General features: G+C 43.4%; 1 protein-coding gene across 1 annotated transcript in view; it reads left to right on the top strand.

Annotated features, from left to right (window-relative positions):
• LOC122924438 (solute carrier family 2, facilitated glucose transporter member 9-like) overlaps nt 1–14,619 on the top strand; it is an 89,590-nt gene extending 74,971 nt beyond the window's left edge. Inside the window, exons 8-12 of the mRNA XM_044275535.1 lie at nt 1,733–1,843; nt 5,255–5,356; nt 5,470–5,545; nt 9,300–9,427; nt 12,419–14,619. Coding sequence (XP_044131470.1) covers nt 1,733–1,843; nt 5,255–5,356; nt 5,470–5,545; nt 9,300–9,427; nt 12,419–12,604 — 603 coding nt within the window. The 3' untranslated portion in view covers nt 12,605–14,619. The remainder of the gene's footprint in view (nt 1–1,732; nt 1,844–5,254; nt 5,357–5,469; nt 5,546–9,299; nt 9,428–12,418) is intronic.
• Nucleotides 14,620–16,091: the final 1,472 nt, after the last annotated feature.

Genomic DNA, 16,091 nt, shown 5'->3' with positions numbered 1-16,091 from the left:
CCTCCCTGCTTCTAGCTTGTGGGCCAATGAGAAGGCTGCAGTATATTTGACTTAAGGAGTAGTGTTGTTTGCAAATTTTTGTAATGCAAATTTTTATTGTGAATTTTTCAACACAACTATTAGACAAAGAAGATTATAGCACTATATTAGCTAAATTGCTCTGTATTAATTTTTTTCCCCGAATATTCGCAATATTGCTATAACTTTGTTTTTTCAAATATTCGTAATATTCTAAAACAGGAATATATAGCAATATAGCGAATATTCGAAAAAAAACTAATATAGAGCAATTTAGCTAATATAGTGCTATAATCTTCTTTGTCTAATAGTTGTAATTTTTTTTCTCATCTGAAGTTCAGATTGGAAAAACATTACAACTATTAAAAAAAAGATTATAGCACTATATTAGCTAAATTGCTCTATATTCGTTTTTTCGTATATACTCTATATTTCTATATATTCTTGTTTTAGAATATTACGAATATTCGAAAAAACAGTTATAGCAATATAGCGAATATTCAGAAAAAAAAACAAATATAGAGCAATTTAGCTAATATAGTGCTATAGTCTTTTTTTTTTATAGTTGTAATTTTTTTCCAATCTGAACTTCAGATGAGAAAAAAATTACAACTATTAGACAAAGAAGATTTTAGCACAATATTAGCTAAATTGCTCTATATTCGTTTTTTTCGAATATTCGCTATATTGCTATATATTCTTGTTTTAGATTATTACGAATATTCGAAAAAATTAAGTTATAGCAATTTAGCTAATATAGTTCTATAATCTTCTTTGTCTAATAGTTGTAAGTTGAAAAATTTGCAATAAAAATTCGGATTACGAAAATTCGCATATTACACGATCATTACCTTGCCGAATATAACGAATATTCGATTTTGCAAATATTCAACGAAAATTCTACAAAATATTTGTGAAATATCGCGAATTCGAATATGACCCCTGCCGCTCATCACTACTGACCAGGGGCATAAGTACCTAATGCTCCTAGCATTAATTAATGCTGAGAGCATCATACCATTATGTACCTGGTCAGCGTCCATGAGGAGGGCTTGGTCCCTTCATTTGGTGCAAAACCTTAGTAAATCTGCCCTGCTGTTCTAAATTCTGTTCTTTGGAAATGTTAAGAGTTCGAAAAATCCATACTTGCAGACATTTAGAGCTGTTATTTGGCCCGTTAGCTTAATTAAAATGTTGTTTTAATGTTGTTTTTCCTTTTTAAAGCACTCAATTGTATAAAATTGCACTAATACTAGCGAGATGCTGATGTTGGATCTTCCAGTTTCAAGTTCAAATCTGCGTTGGAAGCGCCATTCGGGGCCTCCGTTGCAGATTCAATTAAGAAGACCAGATGATAAAGTCCTGCATGCACTACAATGGAGTCCATTCAGTTACTGTTCAGAATCTGTTTTATTTTACCAGATGAGAAAGTCCTGCATGCAGGACTTTTTCGTGCACTAAGAAAAACAGGATTACGAACGGAAACTGAACTCCATTGTAGTCTGTTCAGCTCCATTCGAGTCAGTTATGTGCCCAATTCTCCACTTCCGTTGTTCTCCTCCTGTAACAGAGCAGAACAACTAGCAGTAATGTGATCCTGGCCTAACAGTGACCCAGGAAAAACAATTGTATGTTGAAAATATGGTAGCTTGAGGCTACTGTCACTTGATGGACCACTGTACAAATTTATTTTTTTCTCCTTAAACTGTTTCAGATTTTCTATTATGCAAGAAGTATTTTTCTCACTGCTGATTTGCCTCTGGAGAAAATCCCCTATATGACTATAGGAATGGGAGGTTTTGAGCTTATGGCTGTCATTCTATGTGTGAGTATTTAGATTGGTTACATCTGATATTTCAGAAACACTGCTTGGCCACCCACCATAAGGCTACTTTCACATGTGACCAATACTCCACATGTATAACATTTGCTTTTTGATGTGAAAATGGCGGTGGATTTTACCCTCTCCCCATTGCAAAGACTGATAGCTGCAGTGGAAATCCACAACATAAACTGACATGCTTCAGATTTCAAATCTGCCTATTAGGAAAACATTCTGGGAAAGATTGGGTCCCCACACTATCGCATCCATGTCCTGAGCTGTCAGTCATGCAATATTAGGCGCAATGAACCCCTTCTTCCCCATCCCGAACTACTGGATTGAGGTAAAGACAAAGCTTTAGAATATGTAATTTGTATCTTTCAACTCACTTGTATTTTCCCACAGTAAGCGCACAAAGTGCCCATTCTCTATGTGTATAGCAAGGACCCCTTAGCTGTGATATATAATGAACAGGACTCTAGTCCAAAGTGCTTCAGAACACATACACTTTGTGGGCAGACTGCAGAGGAAGGCCAAATAGAAGACATTAGGGTACGTTCACATCTGCGGCATACTGGATCCGGCAGGCTGTTGCTCACCAGATCCCATTGTAGTCTATGGGGTTTGGGGGTGCGCAGTACTATCTGGCAGCGCCGGATCCAGAGAACTCCAGCAGGCTGTTCTCTGCTGGAACAGCCTGCCGAATCTGGGATGCCGGAGATGTGAAGCTACAGTAGGCTAACAATAAAATATTCTGCATTTGTGTCACTTGAACTATCCAGCAATTACAGTAGTTCATTTTTGGACCCCATTGTGACAGATTCTTTTTAAAAAGTATGCCTAAAATTATTGAAAAAATTATTAAAATCTACTATTAATGCTCTAAAATTATTTTTATAATATACTTGATTATTCCTTATACCTTACTGAAGTTCAGGTGTCTATAGTGCTTTGCAATCCATACTACCATACACACCAGTGTACAATGCTGCCTGTTCCGGTCTGCATGGTGTAGGTTCTAGCAGAGCGGAACAAGTAGGCACAGGAGCTTAGCATTGCACATCGCTGCTCTGCCTGTGCCCGTTCTGCTAAAGCATGGCATAGCATATCTATACCATGCTTTTGGAGAGCAGCGCTGGCACAGATAGGAGCAGAGATGTGCTATGGAGCGCTTACAGCACTCACTGCAGCCACAGGGTAATCTGTACTCCCACACACACAGTATTGATTGCAAGGCGCCATAGGCCCCTGAGCTTTTTGCATGGAAAAAAAAAATGTATATTAGAAAAAAAAAACATTTTAGGGCATTTACAATAGGTTTTAATACTTTATTCAACTTTTTTTTTAGATACACTTTAATAAAGTCATTAAGAGGTTATGAAAGTTTTATGGGTGAGCAACCTGCAGTAAGCTGGTATTTTGGCAGCAATGGATGCTGTTCTTTAGTTTTAGACTGGAAAGCCATGTTTTTCGGGGCCTTGCAAAGTGTTAATGTGGTACATTACCAAAATAATTCATGTTTTGTATTATAATTTGTATGTATTCCCAAAAGCTGTCTATAGGTGTTTAGTTAATTATGCCCTGACTCAGCAGAAGAAACTAGCTTTCCCCTTTGAGGGATTCTAGACAGTATCACATTATCCAAGGCTCAGTTAAGCTCTACATACTGTTCAGTCATGGGCAGACTGACAATAGACCCTAGAGGGAAATTTCCCAGTGGGCCAATGCCAAGAGAGCCCCCCAAGCCCTCCTTTTGGCCACCAGCCAGGTATATAATGATCTGATGCTCTTAACATTAATTAATGCTAGGAGCATCAGGCACTTATGCACCTGCCAGCGGCTGCTGGTGCAATCCTAAATTCAACTGTATTGCCATCATCAGGACGATGATACAGTTTCATAATGTGGCACGGGCGACAATATATTGTGTTGCATTGTGGTATTTGGTTTGGATGGAGGCAGTATTTCGTGCTGCACTGTGGTATCTGGTTCTGCTGGGGCATTACTTTTGCGCTGCACTGTGATATCTGGTTCTGCTGAGGCAATATTTTCTTCTGCACTACAGTATTGCTAGCCCTGCCTAATTCTCTTGTCCTGCCTTCTGTCAATTTGGACCCGCCTACAACATAGGTCCACTTTTAGTTTTTTTCCAGGGCCACTAAGTTCCCAGTCTGCCCCTGCATTCAGGTCAGATACCAATTTGTTTTTGGGCTTTACTTGTGACAGACGCCTATGCCATCATTCCTGTGAAGGAGAGAATCCCTGAGGGAAGGAGAAACAGATATCCATAGACTGTCTAAGAACACAAGGCCATGCATGCTAGCAAGGTATTCGCTGTTTATGGCTATAGACTTTGCTGCTTGTGGAAGGATTATCAGTTAACGGCACGTTTCACACTTATAAAATGGTTTGGCAGACCGTTTGACAATATGCATCCCCCAGTCTGGGGATTGCAGAGCTGATAGACTGTTTGCATGTGGATGGTTTGTAGTCTGGGATAGCTACCACATTTTTAAGAGTTTCATCTCGGAAAGGTTGCAAAGTGTTTAGAAGGCGCTCAGGGACTACTACTCCTATTATCATCATTGTTGCAATTTGCCTATATACAGCTATTGGGAAGAGAATGCACTGTGACTTGCCTTGGAACTGTGCCTTAATATCATTGGATGTGCAAATGGAACCCTGCTAGGCACAAAGACCTCCGGCAAGATCAAATTAGGAATAGATCAATTCTACTTTTTATTAAATAAGATGCATCAAGGATAAAACTACTCGTTTCTGGGATACTCAGGTCCCCTTCCTCAGGTTACAAAGCTTAATATAATTGGATGTACTACAACTCCCGTTCTGAAGTTTAGTAAAGAGATAAATTAATCTTCTACAACTGGCCTGGTTACTAACTCCCGCATCATACACCAAACACTGCACCTACATCTCCTGACTTGCATCAAACCCACAACACCAAGGGCATCCAAACTATCATCAGGCAGGATCCCCAACACCAGGGTGTGCCCCGAGGGAAGACAGAGTGCACCCTCTTATCACTCCCTGGCCCTACAGAGCATCGATGTGAGGATTGCCACAGTGAATAATTATTGCAGCCAGAGCCACTACCACGCCCATCCTATGCTCTGCTCCTCCTGGGTTTACGGCAAAAGTCCATTTTCTGTTCATAATTATCCCCCTCCTGTTTAGTAAACCCTAGTTCACAGATTAGTGTTTTGGTCAGTGTTTGTTCAGTGATTTCCAGCATTGATTGTGAGCCAAAACCACGAGTGGAGCAGGTACAAATCTTTTCATTATACCTTATCTCTGAGTAGGCTCCACTTCTGGTTTTGGCTCATGGTCTCTGACCAAACAATGACATAGTGAACTACAGTATGCCTTAATGACACTTGATTATTTTAATTGCAGAGTGTGATAACAGGACACTGCAGAAGAAAAGTCCTCCTGCTTGGGTGTTACGGCTGCATGGCTATGATGCTTGCTGGTCTAACAGTCACTCTCACTTTTTCGGTAATAAAAATAATTTCAGAATAAAACTGCTCCCCTGATGATTTTAGGGGTAGCGGTGAATAAAATAAATGAACTAATACAATGAAATAATATATATTATCTCTTTACCTTAGAGCTGGGCTTCTTGGATGCCATATCTCAGTGCTGTGCTCATTTTCTTTTTCATCTTTTTCTATGGCTTGGGTCCAGGTATGTATTGCTTGCCCTTAAAAATGTGATTAGTGCACGCATGCCCCTGGACTACCGCTCCGGCCCCATTGACTATAATGGGGGCGGGGCGGAGTTCTGGCGGCAGCACATGCCGAGAGGCGGCCGGGATAAAAGTACGACATGTCATACTTTTATTCTGGACGCCTCTCAGCATGCGCTGCCGTACTGCCGCCAGAATCCGCCCCGCCCCCATTATAGTCAATGGAGCTTGAGCAGTAGTCAGGGGGCTGGCATTGCACTAGCAGCACCACATATCTGACAGGCTGCTCACCCACTGGAACAGCCTGCTGGAGCTCCGTGCCGCTAGTGTGAAACTAGCCTAAATCTTTCTATATGCTATGTTAAAGGAAATCTGTCACCTGGATTATCCCTATTCATGTAAAAATATTGCCTAATAGTACCCAGTACCTCATTTTCAGGGTTACATCAGATGATGCATTAGGCTAACCTAAAAGATGTGTTTTTAGGGAGCGTCTAAAACTGTGGGATTAACCTAATTGCTTGCAGTATTGCTTTCCTAAATATTCAAGGCGGGAATGGATCAGGGCAACAATGAGAGTTTTTTGTTTTTTCCACAGTAAGAAAGGGGCAGATTCTAGAGATGTTTTTGAGGTGCAGGCGGCATGAGCAGACAAGAGATTGAATACCGGGGGTAAAGGAAAGATTAGTGTGAAACATAACACTGAGACAGCGGGCATGCTGCCCAAGAGTTATCATAGTGCCACACACTAAGGCCTCATGCACACGACCGTTGTGTGCATCCGTGGCCGTTGTGCTGTTTTCCGTTTTTTTTTCGCAGACCCATTGACTTTCAATGGGTCCGTGGAAAAATCGGAAAATGCACCGTTTTGCAGCCGAGACCATGATCCGTGTATCCTGTCCGTCCCAAAAATATGACCTGTCCTATTTTTTTGACGGACAACGGTTCACGGACCCATTCAAGTCAATGGGTCCGTGAAAGAACACGGATGCACACAAGATTGGCATCCGTGTCCGTGATCCGTGGCCGTAGGTTGCTTTCATACAGACGGATCCGAAGATCCGTCTGCATAAAAGCTTTTTCAGATCTAAGTTTTCACTTCGTGAAAACTCATATCCGACAGTATATTCTAACACAGAAGCGTTCCCATGGTGATGGGGACGCTTCTAGTTAGAATACACTACAAACTGTGTACAAGACTGCCCCCTGCTGCCTGGCAGCACCCGATCTCTTACAGGGGGCCGTGATCAGCACAATTAACCCCTTCAGGTGCGGCACCTGAAGGGGTTAATTGTACTATCATATCCCCCTGTAAGAGCTCAGGGCTGCCAGGCAGCAGGGGGCAGACCCCCCCTCCCCAGTTTGAATATCATTGGTGGCCAGTGCGGCCCCCCCCCTCCCTCTATTGTAATAAATCGTTGGTGGCACAGTGTGCACCCACCATCGCCCCCCCTCCCTCCCTCTATTGTAATAAATCGTTGGTGGCACAGTGTGCGCCCACCATCGCCCCCCCCCTCCCTCCCTCTATTGTAATAAATCGTTAGTGGCACAGTGTGCGCCCACCATCGGCCCCCCCTCCCTCTATAGCAGTAACAACATTGGTGGCAGTGTGCGGCCTCCCATCCCCCCCCCCCCCGATCATTGGTGGCAGCGTAGTTCCCAGTTTAATCGCTGGGGCTCCGATCGGTAACCATGGCAACCAGGAAGCTACTGCAGCCCTGGTTGCCATGGTTACTTAGCAATAGTACAATAGTAGAAGATTCATACTTACCTGCTTGCTGCTGCGATGTCTGTGACCGGCCGGGAGCTCCTCCTACTGGTAAGTGACAGTTCTTTAGCAATGCGCCGCACAGACATGTCACTTACCAGTAGGTGGAGCTCCCGGCCGGACACTAACATCGCAGCAGCAAGCAGGTAACTATGAATCTTCTACTATTGTACTATTGCTAAGTAACCATGGCAACCAGGACTGCAGTAGCGTCCTGGTTGCCATGGTTACCGATCGGAGCCCCAGCGATTAAACTGGGACTCCGATCGGAACTCCGCTGCCACCAATGATCGGGGGGGGGGGGGGGGGGGAGATGGGAGGCCGCACACTGGCCACCAATGTTGTTACTGCTATAGAGGGAGGGGGGCCGATGGTGGGCGCACACTGTGCCACCAACAATTTATTACAATAGAGGGAGGGAGGGGGGGGGGCAATGGTGGGCGCACACTGTGCCACCAACGATTTATTACAATAGAGGGAGGGAGGGGGGGGCGATGGTGGGCACACACTGTGCCACCAACGATTTATTACAATAGAGGGAGGGGGGGGGCCGCACTGGCCACCAATGATATTCAAACTGGGGAGGGGGGGTCTGCCCCCTGCTGCCTGGCAGCCCTGAGCTCTTACAGGGGGATATGATAGTACAATTAACCCCTTCAGGTGCCGCACCTGAAGGGGTTAATTGTGCTGATCATGGCCCCCTGTAAGAGATCGGGTGCTGCCAGGCAGCAGGTGGCAGTCTTGTACACAGTTTGTAGTGTATTCTAACTAGAAGCGTCCCCATCACCATGGGAACGCTTCTGTGTTAGAATATACTGTCGGATATGAGTTTTCACGAAGTGAAAACTTAGATCTGAAAAAGCTTTTATGCAGACGGATCTTCGGATCCGTCTGTATGAAAGCAACCTACGGCCACGGATCACGGACACGGATGCCAATCTTGTGTGCATCCGTGTTCTTTCACGGACCCATTGACTTGAATGGGTCCGTGAACCGTTGTCCGTCAAAAAAATAGGACAGGTCCTATTTTTTTGACGGACAGGATACACGGATCACGGCCTCGGCTGCAAAACGGTGCATTTTCCGATTTTTCCACGGACCCATTGAAAGTCAATGGGTCCGCGAAAAAAAACGGAAAACGGCACAACGGCCACGGATGCACACAACGGTCGTGTGCATGAGGCCTGAGAGTGTCATTATAATGTTTAGCAGCCAGTTCTGGATAGCAGAGGGAGGAGTTTGGGGACAGTAATGAGTGCAGAGAGTCTGTAAGTTTAATAGTGTCAATGGCTTGTAGATTTCTGAATGTGTGATAAGTAACATAATGTGCTGAGATGGATAAGGACTTGTGACAGTGAAGGGGGGGAAAGTTGTGGTCAGAGAGCAGGAGAGGAGAGTTACTAAAGTTGGAAACGGAGCTAAGCTGGAAGAAAAAATGGTCAAGTGTGTTACTGACTTTATGCGTCTGAGAGTTAGGGCTCATGCACACGACCATATGTATTTTGCGGTCCGCAAAAAACGGATCCGCAAAAAATACGGATGACGTCCGTGTGCATTCCGTATTTAGTGAAACGGAATAGCTGGACCCTGATAGAACAGTACTATCCTTGTCTGTAATGCGGACAGTAATAGGACATGTTCTATTTTTTCGGAACAGAAATACAGACATACGGAAACGCAATGCACATGGAGTAACTTCCATTTTTTTTGCAGACCCATTGAAATGAATAGTTCCGTATACGGTCCAAAACAGGAGGTTAGAGATAGAAACTGGGAGGCACACGTGGAGATAGGGCTGTTAATGTTGTCAAGTCTTGTACTTTGTACTGTATATAAAAATGACATAGAACATAGAACATTCTCATAGAACATATGTTGCTAATACAGTATGTGATGAAAAAAATTCATGGAAGTGTTTCTTTATTCCATGGTGATCAGGCATGTGTTCAGGTCTGGTGATATGGTGAATTGTCTTTACTCCACAGGGACATTAACGGTTGCAATAATTATAGAGATATCCAATCACAGTTCCCGAGCTGCAGTGTTTGTGATCATTGGTGGCCTCAACTGGATCGGACTCTATGTGATAGGGATGGTATTTCCATATGTAGAGGTAAGTATGTACTCATTATACTGTACAAATGATTGATCCTTATCCTGTGATATGACATTTTACAATATAATTGTTCACATAATTAGTGCAGAGAAGAGACTGCAGAAACCACTGCAGTTTCAGATAAACCTATCTAGACTTTGAAGGGGGCTCCCCTCTGAAATGACACAGCCACAGACCTTTTGCAGTTGAGCAATAAATTGTTCATTTGCTTAAGGTCTCATGCACACAACCGTTTTTTTTGCGGTCTGCAAAAATGGGTTCCGTTATCCGTGTCCGTTTTTCCTTCCGGACACGGATTTTTGGAGGATCCACGGACATGAAGGAAAAAGTCGTTTTGGTGTCCGCCTGGCCGTGCGGAGCCAAACGGATCCGTCCTGACTTACAATGCAAGTCAATGGGGACGGATCCGTTTGATGTTGACACAATATGGTGCAATTGCAAACGGATCCGTCCCCCATTGACTTTCAATGTAAAGTCAGGAGTCCCTATTATACCATCGGATCAGAGTTTTCTCCAATCCGATGGTATATTTTAACTTAAAGCGTCCCCATCACCATGGGAACGCCTCTGTTAGAATATACCATCGGATTTGAGTTAAATCGTGAAAACTCATATCCGACAGTATATTCTAACACAGAGGCGTTCCCATGGTGATGGGGACGCTTCAAGTTAGAATATACTAAGAATTGTGTACATGACTGCCCCCTGCTGCCTGGCAGCACCCGATCTCTTACAGGGGGCTGTGATCCGCACAATTAACCCCTCAGGTGCCGCACCTGAAGGGGTTAATTGTGCGTATCATAGCCCCCTGTAAGAGATCAGGGGCTGCCAGGCAGCAGGGGGCAGACCCCCCCTCCCTCCCTAGTTTGAATATCATTGGTGGCCAGTGTGCGCCCCCCCCCTCCCTCCCTCTATTGTATTATCATTGGTGGCCAGTGTGCACCCCCCCCCCCGGACCCCCCTCCCTCCCTCTATTGTATTATCATTGGTGGCCAGTGTGCGGCCTCCCCTCTCCCCCCCCCCCCCGATCATTGGTGGCAGCGGAGAGTTCCGATCGGAGTCCCAGTTTAATCGCTGGGGCTCCGATCGGTAACCATGGCAACCAGGACGCTACTGCAGTCCTGGTTCCCATGGTTACTTAGCAATATTAGAAGCATCATACTTACCTGCTGCGCTGTCTGTGACCGGCCGGGAGCTCCTCCTACTGGTAAGTGACAGATCATTAAGCAATGCGCCGCACAGACCTGTCACTTACCAGTAGGAGGAGCTCCCGGCCGGTCACAGACAGCGCAGCAGGTAAGTATGATGCTTCTAATATTGCTAAGTAACTATGGCAACCAGGACTGCAGTAGCGTCCTGGTTGCCATGGTTACCGATCGGAGCCCCAGCGATTAAACTGGGACTCCGATCGGAACTCTCCGCTGCCACTAATGATCGGGGGGGGGGGGAGGCCGCACACTGGCCACCAATGATATTAATACAATAGAGGGGGGGGGGGGCCGCACACTGACTTGAATGGGTCCGTGAACCGTTGTCCGTCAAAATAATAGGACAGGTCATATTTTTTTGACGGACAGGATACACGGATCACGGAGGCGGATGACAAACGGTGCATTTTCCGAGTTTTCAACGGACCCATTGAAAGTCAATGGGTCCGCAGAAAATCACGGAAAACGGAACAACGGCCACGGGTGCACACAACGGTCGTGTGCATGAGGCCTAACAGTGACACAATAAAATTCTGAGTGGTCCTTGACTGGGACCAGACCCCCACAGTTACTACTGATATTACACAAAATTTGGGTCGCACCAAAGTGAATGTTGGCTTCTGCCTGTCCTGCTGTGGAATTGTTTAAAATTATCACTAGCAACCTGTCCTAGTAATGATCTGACCCTGTGTGTGATATGTTGTTATGGCTGAGTAGCCTGACAAAAATGGGGATCCTTCCCCTGTTCCTGTCAGGCTGCTCAGGTATGATGGTATATTGTAGATAGGATTGCAGGATTAGCATTGCAAATCCTGTGTGTGATATTCTGTCAGGCTGAGCAGCCAGCCAGAAACACTCGTTACTTTTTTGCAACTACCAAAGCAAAGTGTAATGATGTGAGACCCCCTCACCCCACACAGCTCAGCAGCTAGATGCAACCTGTTTTAATCACAATCTAGGATGGTTTGCTAGTGGCCAGTTCTCACAGTACTCCTTTAAGTATGTTCATGTAGGGTTGCAACAGCCACTAAGTAAGTATGGTGCTCTGTGCCTCCATGCGTCCTCAAATTTTTACGGACTGCCCCATTACTCTTGGCTGCAAACCTCTGCATATTGCCATCACAGTTCCAGTCCAAGTCTGTGATAAATAAGGGGTACAGACTCTTTCAGAAACCAGCAATAACAGCAATACAACTGTAATTTCACACTGGTCAACTTTAACTTTGGATTAGTGCTTCCACAGTGACACAGCTTCTTTTTGAATGACAACACCCAGGCCTACTTTTGTGGCTCCTTTACACACTCTGGATCTCTTGATCTCTTACTCTCACCAATAATTATGGACCAAAACCAGTCCTCTCAGGCTCCCTCCTGCCTATGCACACACCCCACTGGTCCCTCCATGGTGGCGGTGCCTAGACCATGGTGGCTGTGCTCACACACACACAGAGTATGCACCTCTGCTACTTTCTTAAAACTCTTTGATTTAGTTCTCTTGACCCCCTCCCTAAAAGTTTTCTACCATGACAGTGAGGGCCAAAACACTCAACTCCGCATTGGCATCAGGGTCTGGGAAGCAGACATGAATATTGTAATGTGGCACTGCAACATTGCATCTAATGATTGTAGTTGGGGTTGTGATGTGACATAACAGTTGCAAAAAAAAAAAAAAAAGACAACACTGTTGGATTTTTGCACGCTAGTTGCACCTAACTGGGCATCATATACCACAATCCAAGTTGCGAGTTCATTGATCTCACTTTATTTTTCTTATTTTCAGGCTGTCCTTGGCCATTACTGTTTCCTCATCTTTTTTGCTAATCTTGTGGCCTCAGGAATATTCCTGTTTTTCTTCCTTCCGGAGACAAAGGGGAAGACAATACAGCAAATTACAACAGACTTCAACAGATGGAATTTTAAAAATAAAAAATGGCAGCAACCTATAGAGTTTTCCACCAGCCTGTAGTAAACTATTAACGACTGTCACTGGAGTGGATATTCCTGCCCTGTATACAGGGTATTGGGGATGTCTTCAGACCCTTTCACTTTTTTCACATTTTATTATATTGCGTCCTAGAGCTAAAAATAAATAAATAAATGTTCGCCAATCTTTTAAAAAGGAAAAACTAAAATTTCACCTGGAAATAAGTATTCACACACTTTACTATGACTCTTCATCTTTTAGAAGGTTCTACATTTTGATTGGAGTCCACCTGTGGTAAATTCAGTTAATTGGGCATGATTTGGAAAGACATACCCCTATCTATTTAAGGTCTTACAGCTAACAATGCTCATCAGAGCAAACAACCAAGCCATGAGGAGTGAAGAACTTCCTGTAAAGATTAGATATATGTTTGTGTGGAGGCACAGATCTGGAGAATGGTACTAAAAATGTATGTTCCACATAGAAGACGATTGGAACAAACTGAACTAGAGCTGGCTGCCAGTCCAAACTAAGTAATCAGGCAAGACAGATGAGGGAAAGAAGGGTGGCTAACCTAATTGTCACTCTGGCTGAGCTCCAAAGATCCTATGAACAAATGGTAGAATCTTCCAGAAGGTCAGCCATCACTGCATTCCACCAATCTGGGCTTTATGGCAGAGTGGCCTAAAGAGAATACTTTCCTCAGTAAATGACACAAGTTTGAAAAACAAAAAAAATACTTAAAGGTTCTCTGGTCTGACGAAACCAAGACTGAACTTTTTGACCTCAACTCTAAGGCTACTTTCACACTTGCTTTATTAATTCTGTATTGAGAGCCAGCAGAGGATCTCAATTCTGGAATTAAACGGATTCGTTTTGATTTTGCACATCAGGGTGCATCCGTTCTGTTAGGATGTGGTTGTGTGAAATCAAAACGGAAAAAAATGGATCTGTCACTAAATACATTGAAAGTCAATGGGTGACGGGTCTGTTTTTTTAGGCTCTGTCTACATTGACATCCATTTTTTTCTGTTATTATGACTGGACAAAAAAAACGCAACTTGCAGCGTTTTGTGTCCAGTCACAAAACAGAATGCTGATGGAACAGACGACATCCTGATGCATCCTGAACAAATCTCTTTCCATTTAGAATGCATGAGGACTAAACGGAAACATTTTTCCAGTATTGAGATCCTCTGTCAGATCTTAATACCGGAAAACAATAACGCAAGTGTGAAAGTAGGCTAAGCTGAAAATGGCTGTCTACCGATGGGCCCCATCCAAGCTGACAGAGAGGATCTGCAGATAAGAATGGTAGAAAATCCCCAAATTAAGATATGCAAACCTTGTGGCATCATACCCAAAAAGACTGGAGGCTGTAATCACTGCTAAAGGGCCTGAATACTTATGTCAATGCAAGATTTTAGTTGTTTCTCTTCAATAAATTAATAAAGATTTTGAACATTCTGTTTTGAAATTGACATTATTTGAGTATTGAGTGCAGAATGATGGGGAAATACTTGAACTTTTTATTTTTTATTTTAGCGCAAGGCTGCAACATAAAATGTGAAAAAAGTGTGTCTGAATACTTCCTTAATGCACTGTATTGTGGACAGCGGTAATGTAAATGTTACCCTACAGTACACATGCTTTAAGAACACAATATACACTATAAAGCATTTCTATTATAAAGTCACACGGCCCCAGCCTATACACTAATTGCGATGTGTAGACATATTCAGCATGTAATTATCTCACCCCTGTTATATCACACTCCTAGGTTATCTTTTACGTAATGTTCTCAGAGTATAACTGGAAGATGAAGTAGTGATTGTAATATGAGCTTTGCAGAGAACTCTTTCTAGATATAGCATTGACATTTTCCCTCCTCTAGGAACACTTAAGGCAGATTCTCTTATTCTATATTAAAGTATAGCTTTTATTAGATCATCGGGCCATACAAAATTCTCAACTTAAAAATTTGACTGCTATATTTAGTCAAACATATAATTGACTTCGGGGTAAGTTACAGAAATTGTGCTTCAATGAAAAAAAATCTGTGTTGTATTTTTTAAATCAGATAATTTTTATTGAAATAAAAGCAAAAACAAAGACAAATGTCTTCATTAAATACAATAACAAAATCCCCCATAACACAAACATTGAATGAGATGAGCAGCAAATATAACATATCATCCAGATACATTAGAATATGTGCAATACAAAGATTACAATAGTACACTCAACAACGGAGACAATGGAGACAGACCCGTGATACCAATTCCATGGGCCAACGAGCAAAGATGGTAAGTATGGTTTCAATAGCGGAGGTAAGGGAGACAACGGTAGACTCCCCCCACAAATTACGCTGACTGACAGGTAAGGATGGTAAATATAGCCCCTGTATTCAAGGATAAGGAGACAGTGGTACACCCCCAGTACACATTCCTTTGGCTAATAGTCATACATTGTCAGTTGCAATCGCACATGCGCCACCATTGCACTAAGGACGACCTGGAATAATCCAGCTACCATGGTGCAAGGACAGCCACTGGCTGCACACCCCAGATCTATCTATCCACGGTCCCCATACGGAATCAAATTTCGATAAACAGTTTCGCTTCAAGTACGTTCCCCTCTCCAGCCTTATGACCACATTCATCCTAGCCACAAATTCAGCAAAGCTAGGAGGAGACGGCTGAATCCATTTAGCAGCAATGGTTTTTCTAGCCTGATATAAAATTCTGTTAATACCTGTCTTAATGGGAGGTTGCAGGGACTCGAACAATCAGAGTATGCAAATTTTTGCATCTAATGTATATGTAGCACAGTATATTTTATTAATCAGGGTTATTATCTTAGACCAATACCTATGCAGAGTGCTGCATTGCCAGATCATGTGGAACAACCCGGCGTCATCTGTCCTGCATTTTGGACATGAGGAATCAGGGCGACACCCTATCATCTTCAAAAAGAGTGGCGACCTGTATACTCTATGTAAAAGAAAAATCTGGGATAATCTAGCCGCCTCACTTAGTAACAGAGCTGGAGTCAATGCCAGCACCTCCTCCCATTGAGCATCCGAGATAGGGCCCACATAATTTTCCCACTTGCTCTTAACTAGTGGATATTTTTTCAGATTCTCCTCCTCCATCACCCCATAGGCCCTAGAGATCGCTCCTCTGGAGGACTCTACCTCCATTAGTTTGGACACAACCTGATGGGAGGCGAAAACCATCGGCCCTATTTTTATTTGTGAGCTTATGGCATGTCTAAGTTGTAGGTATTTGTAGAATTGCCTGGATTCCAACCCAAATTCCGTGCATAATTGTTCAAATTGTTTTAGTACTCCCTGGGAATATAATTGACCAATATTCCACAGCCCCTTACGCTCCCATCCTTGGAAGTCTGACAACTGGGATATCTCCTTCAGTTTGGGATTGTTCCATATCGGTGACAGGTCAAGCAAATTCACCACATTTAAAACCTCCCTAGATTTAGTCCACACAGTACGCATTAATAAAAAAAT

Source organism: Bufo gargarizans, chromosome 1, assembly GCF_014858855.1.
Source record: "Bufo gargarizans isolate SCDJY-AF-19 chromosome 1, ASM1485885v1, whole genome shotgun sequence".
Classification (NCBI taxonomy): Eukaryota; Metazoa; Chordata; class Amphibia; order Anura; family Bufonidae; genus Bufo; species Bufo gargarizans.
The sequence above is the reverse complement of the archived record's forward strand: the minus strand, read 5'-3'. Positions and strand labels throughout refer to the sequence as shown.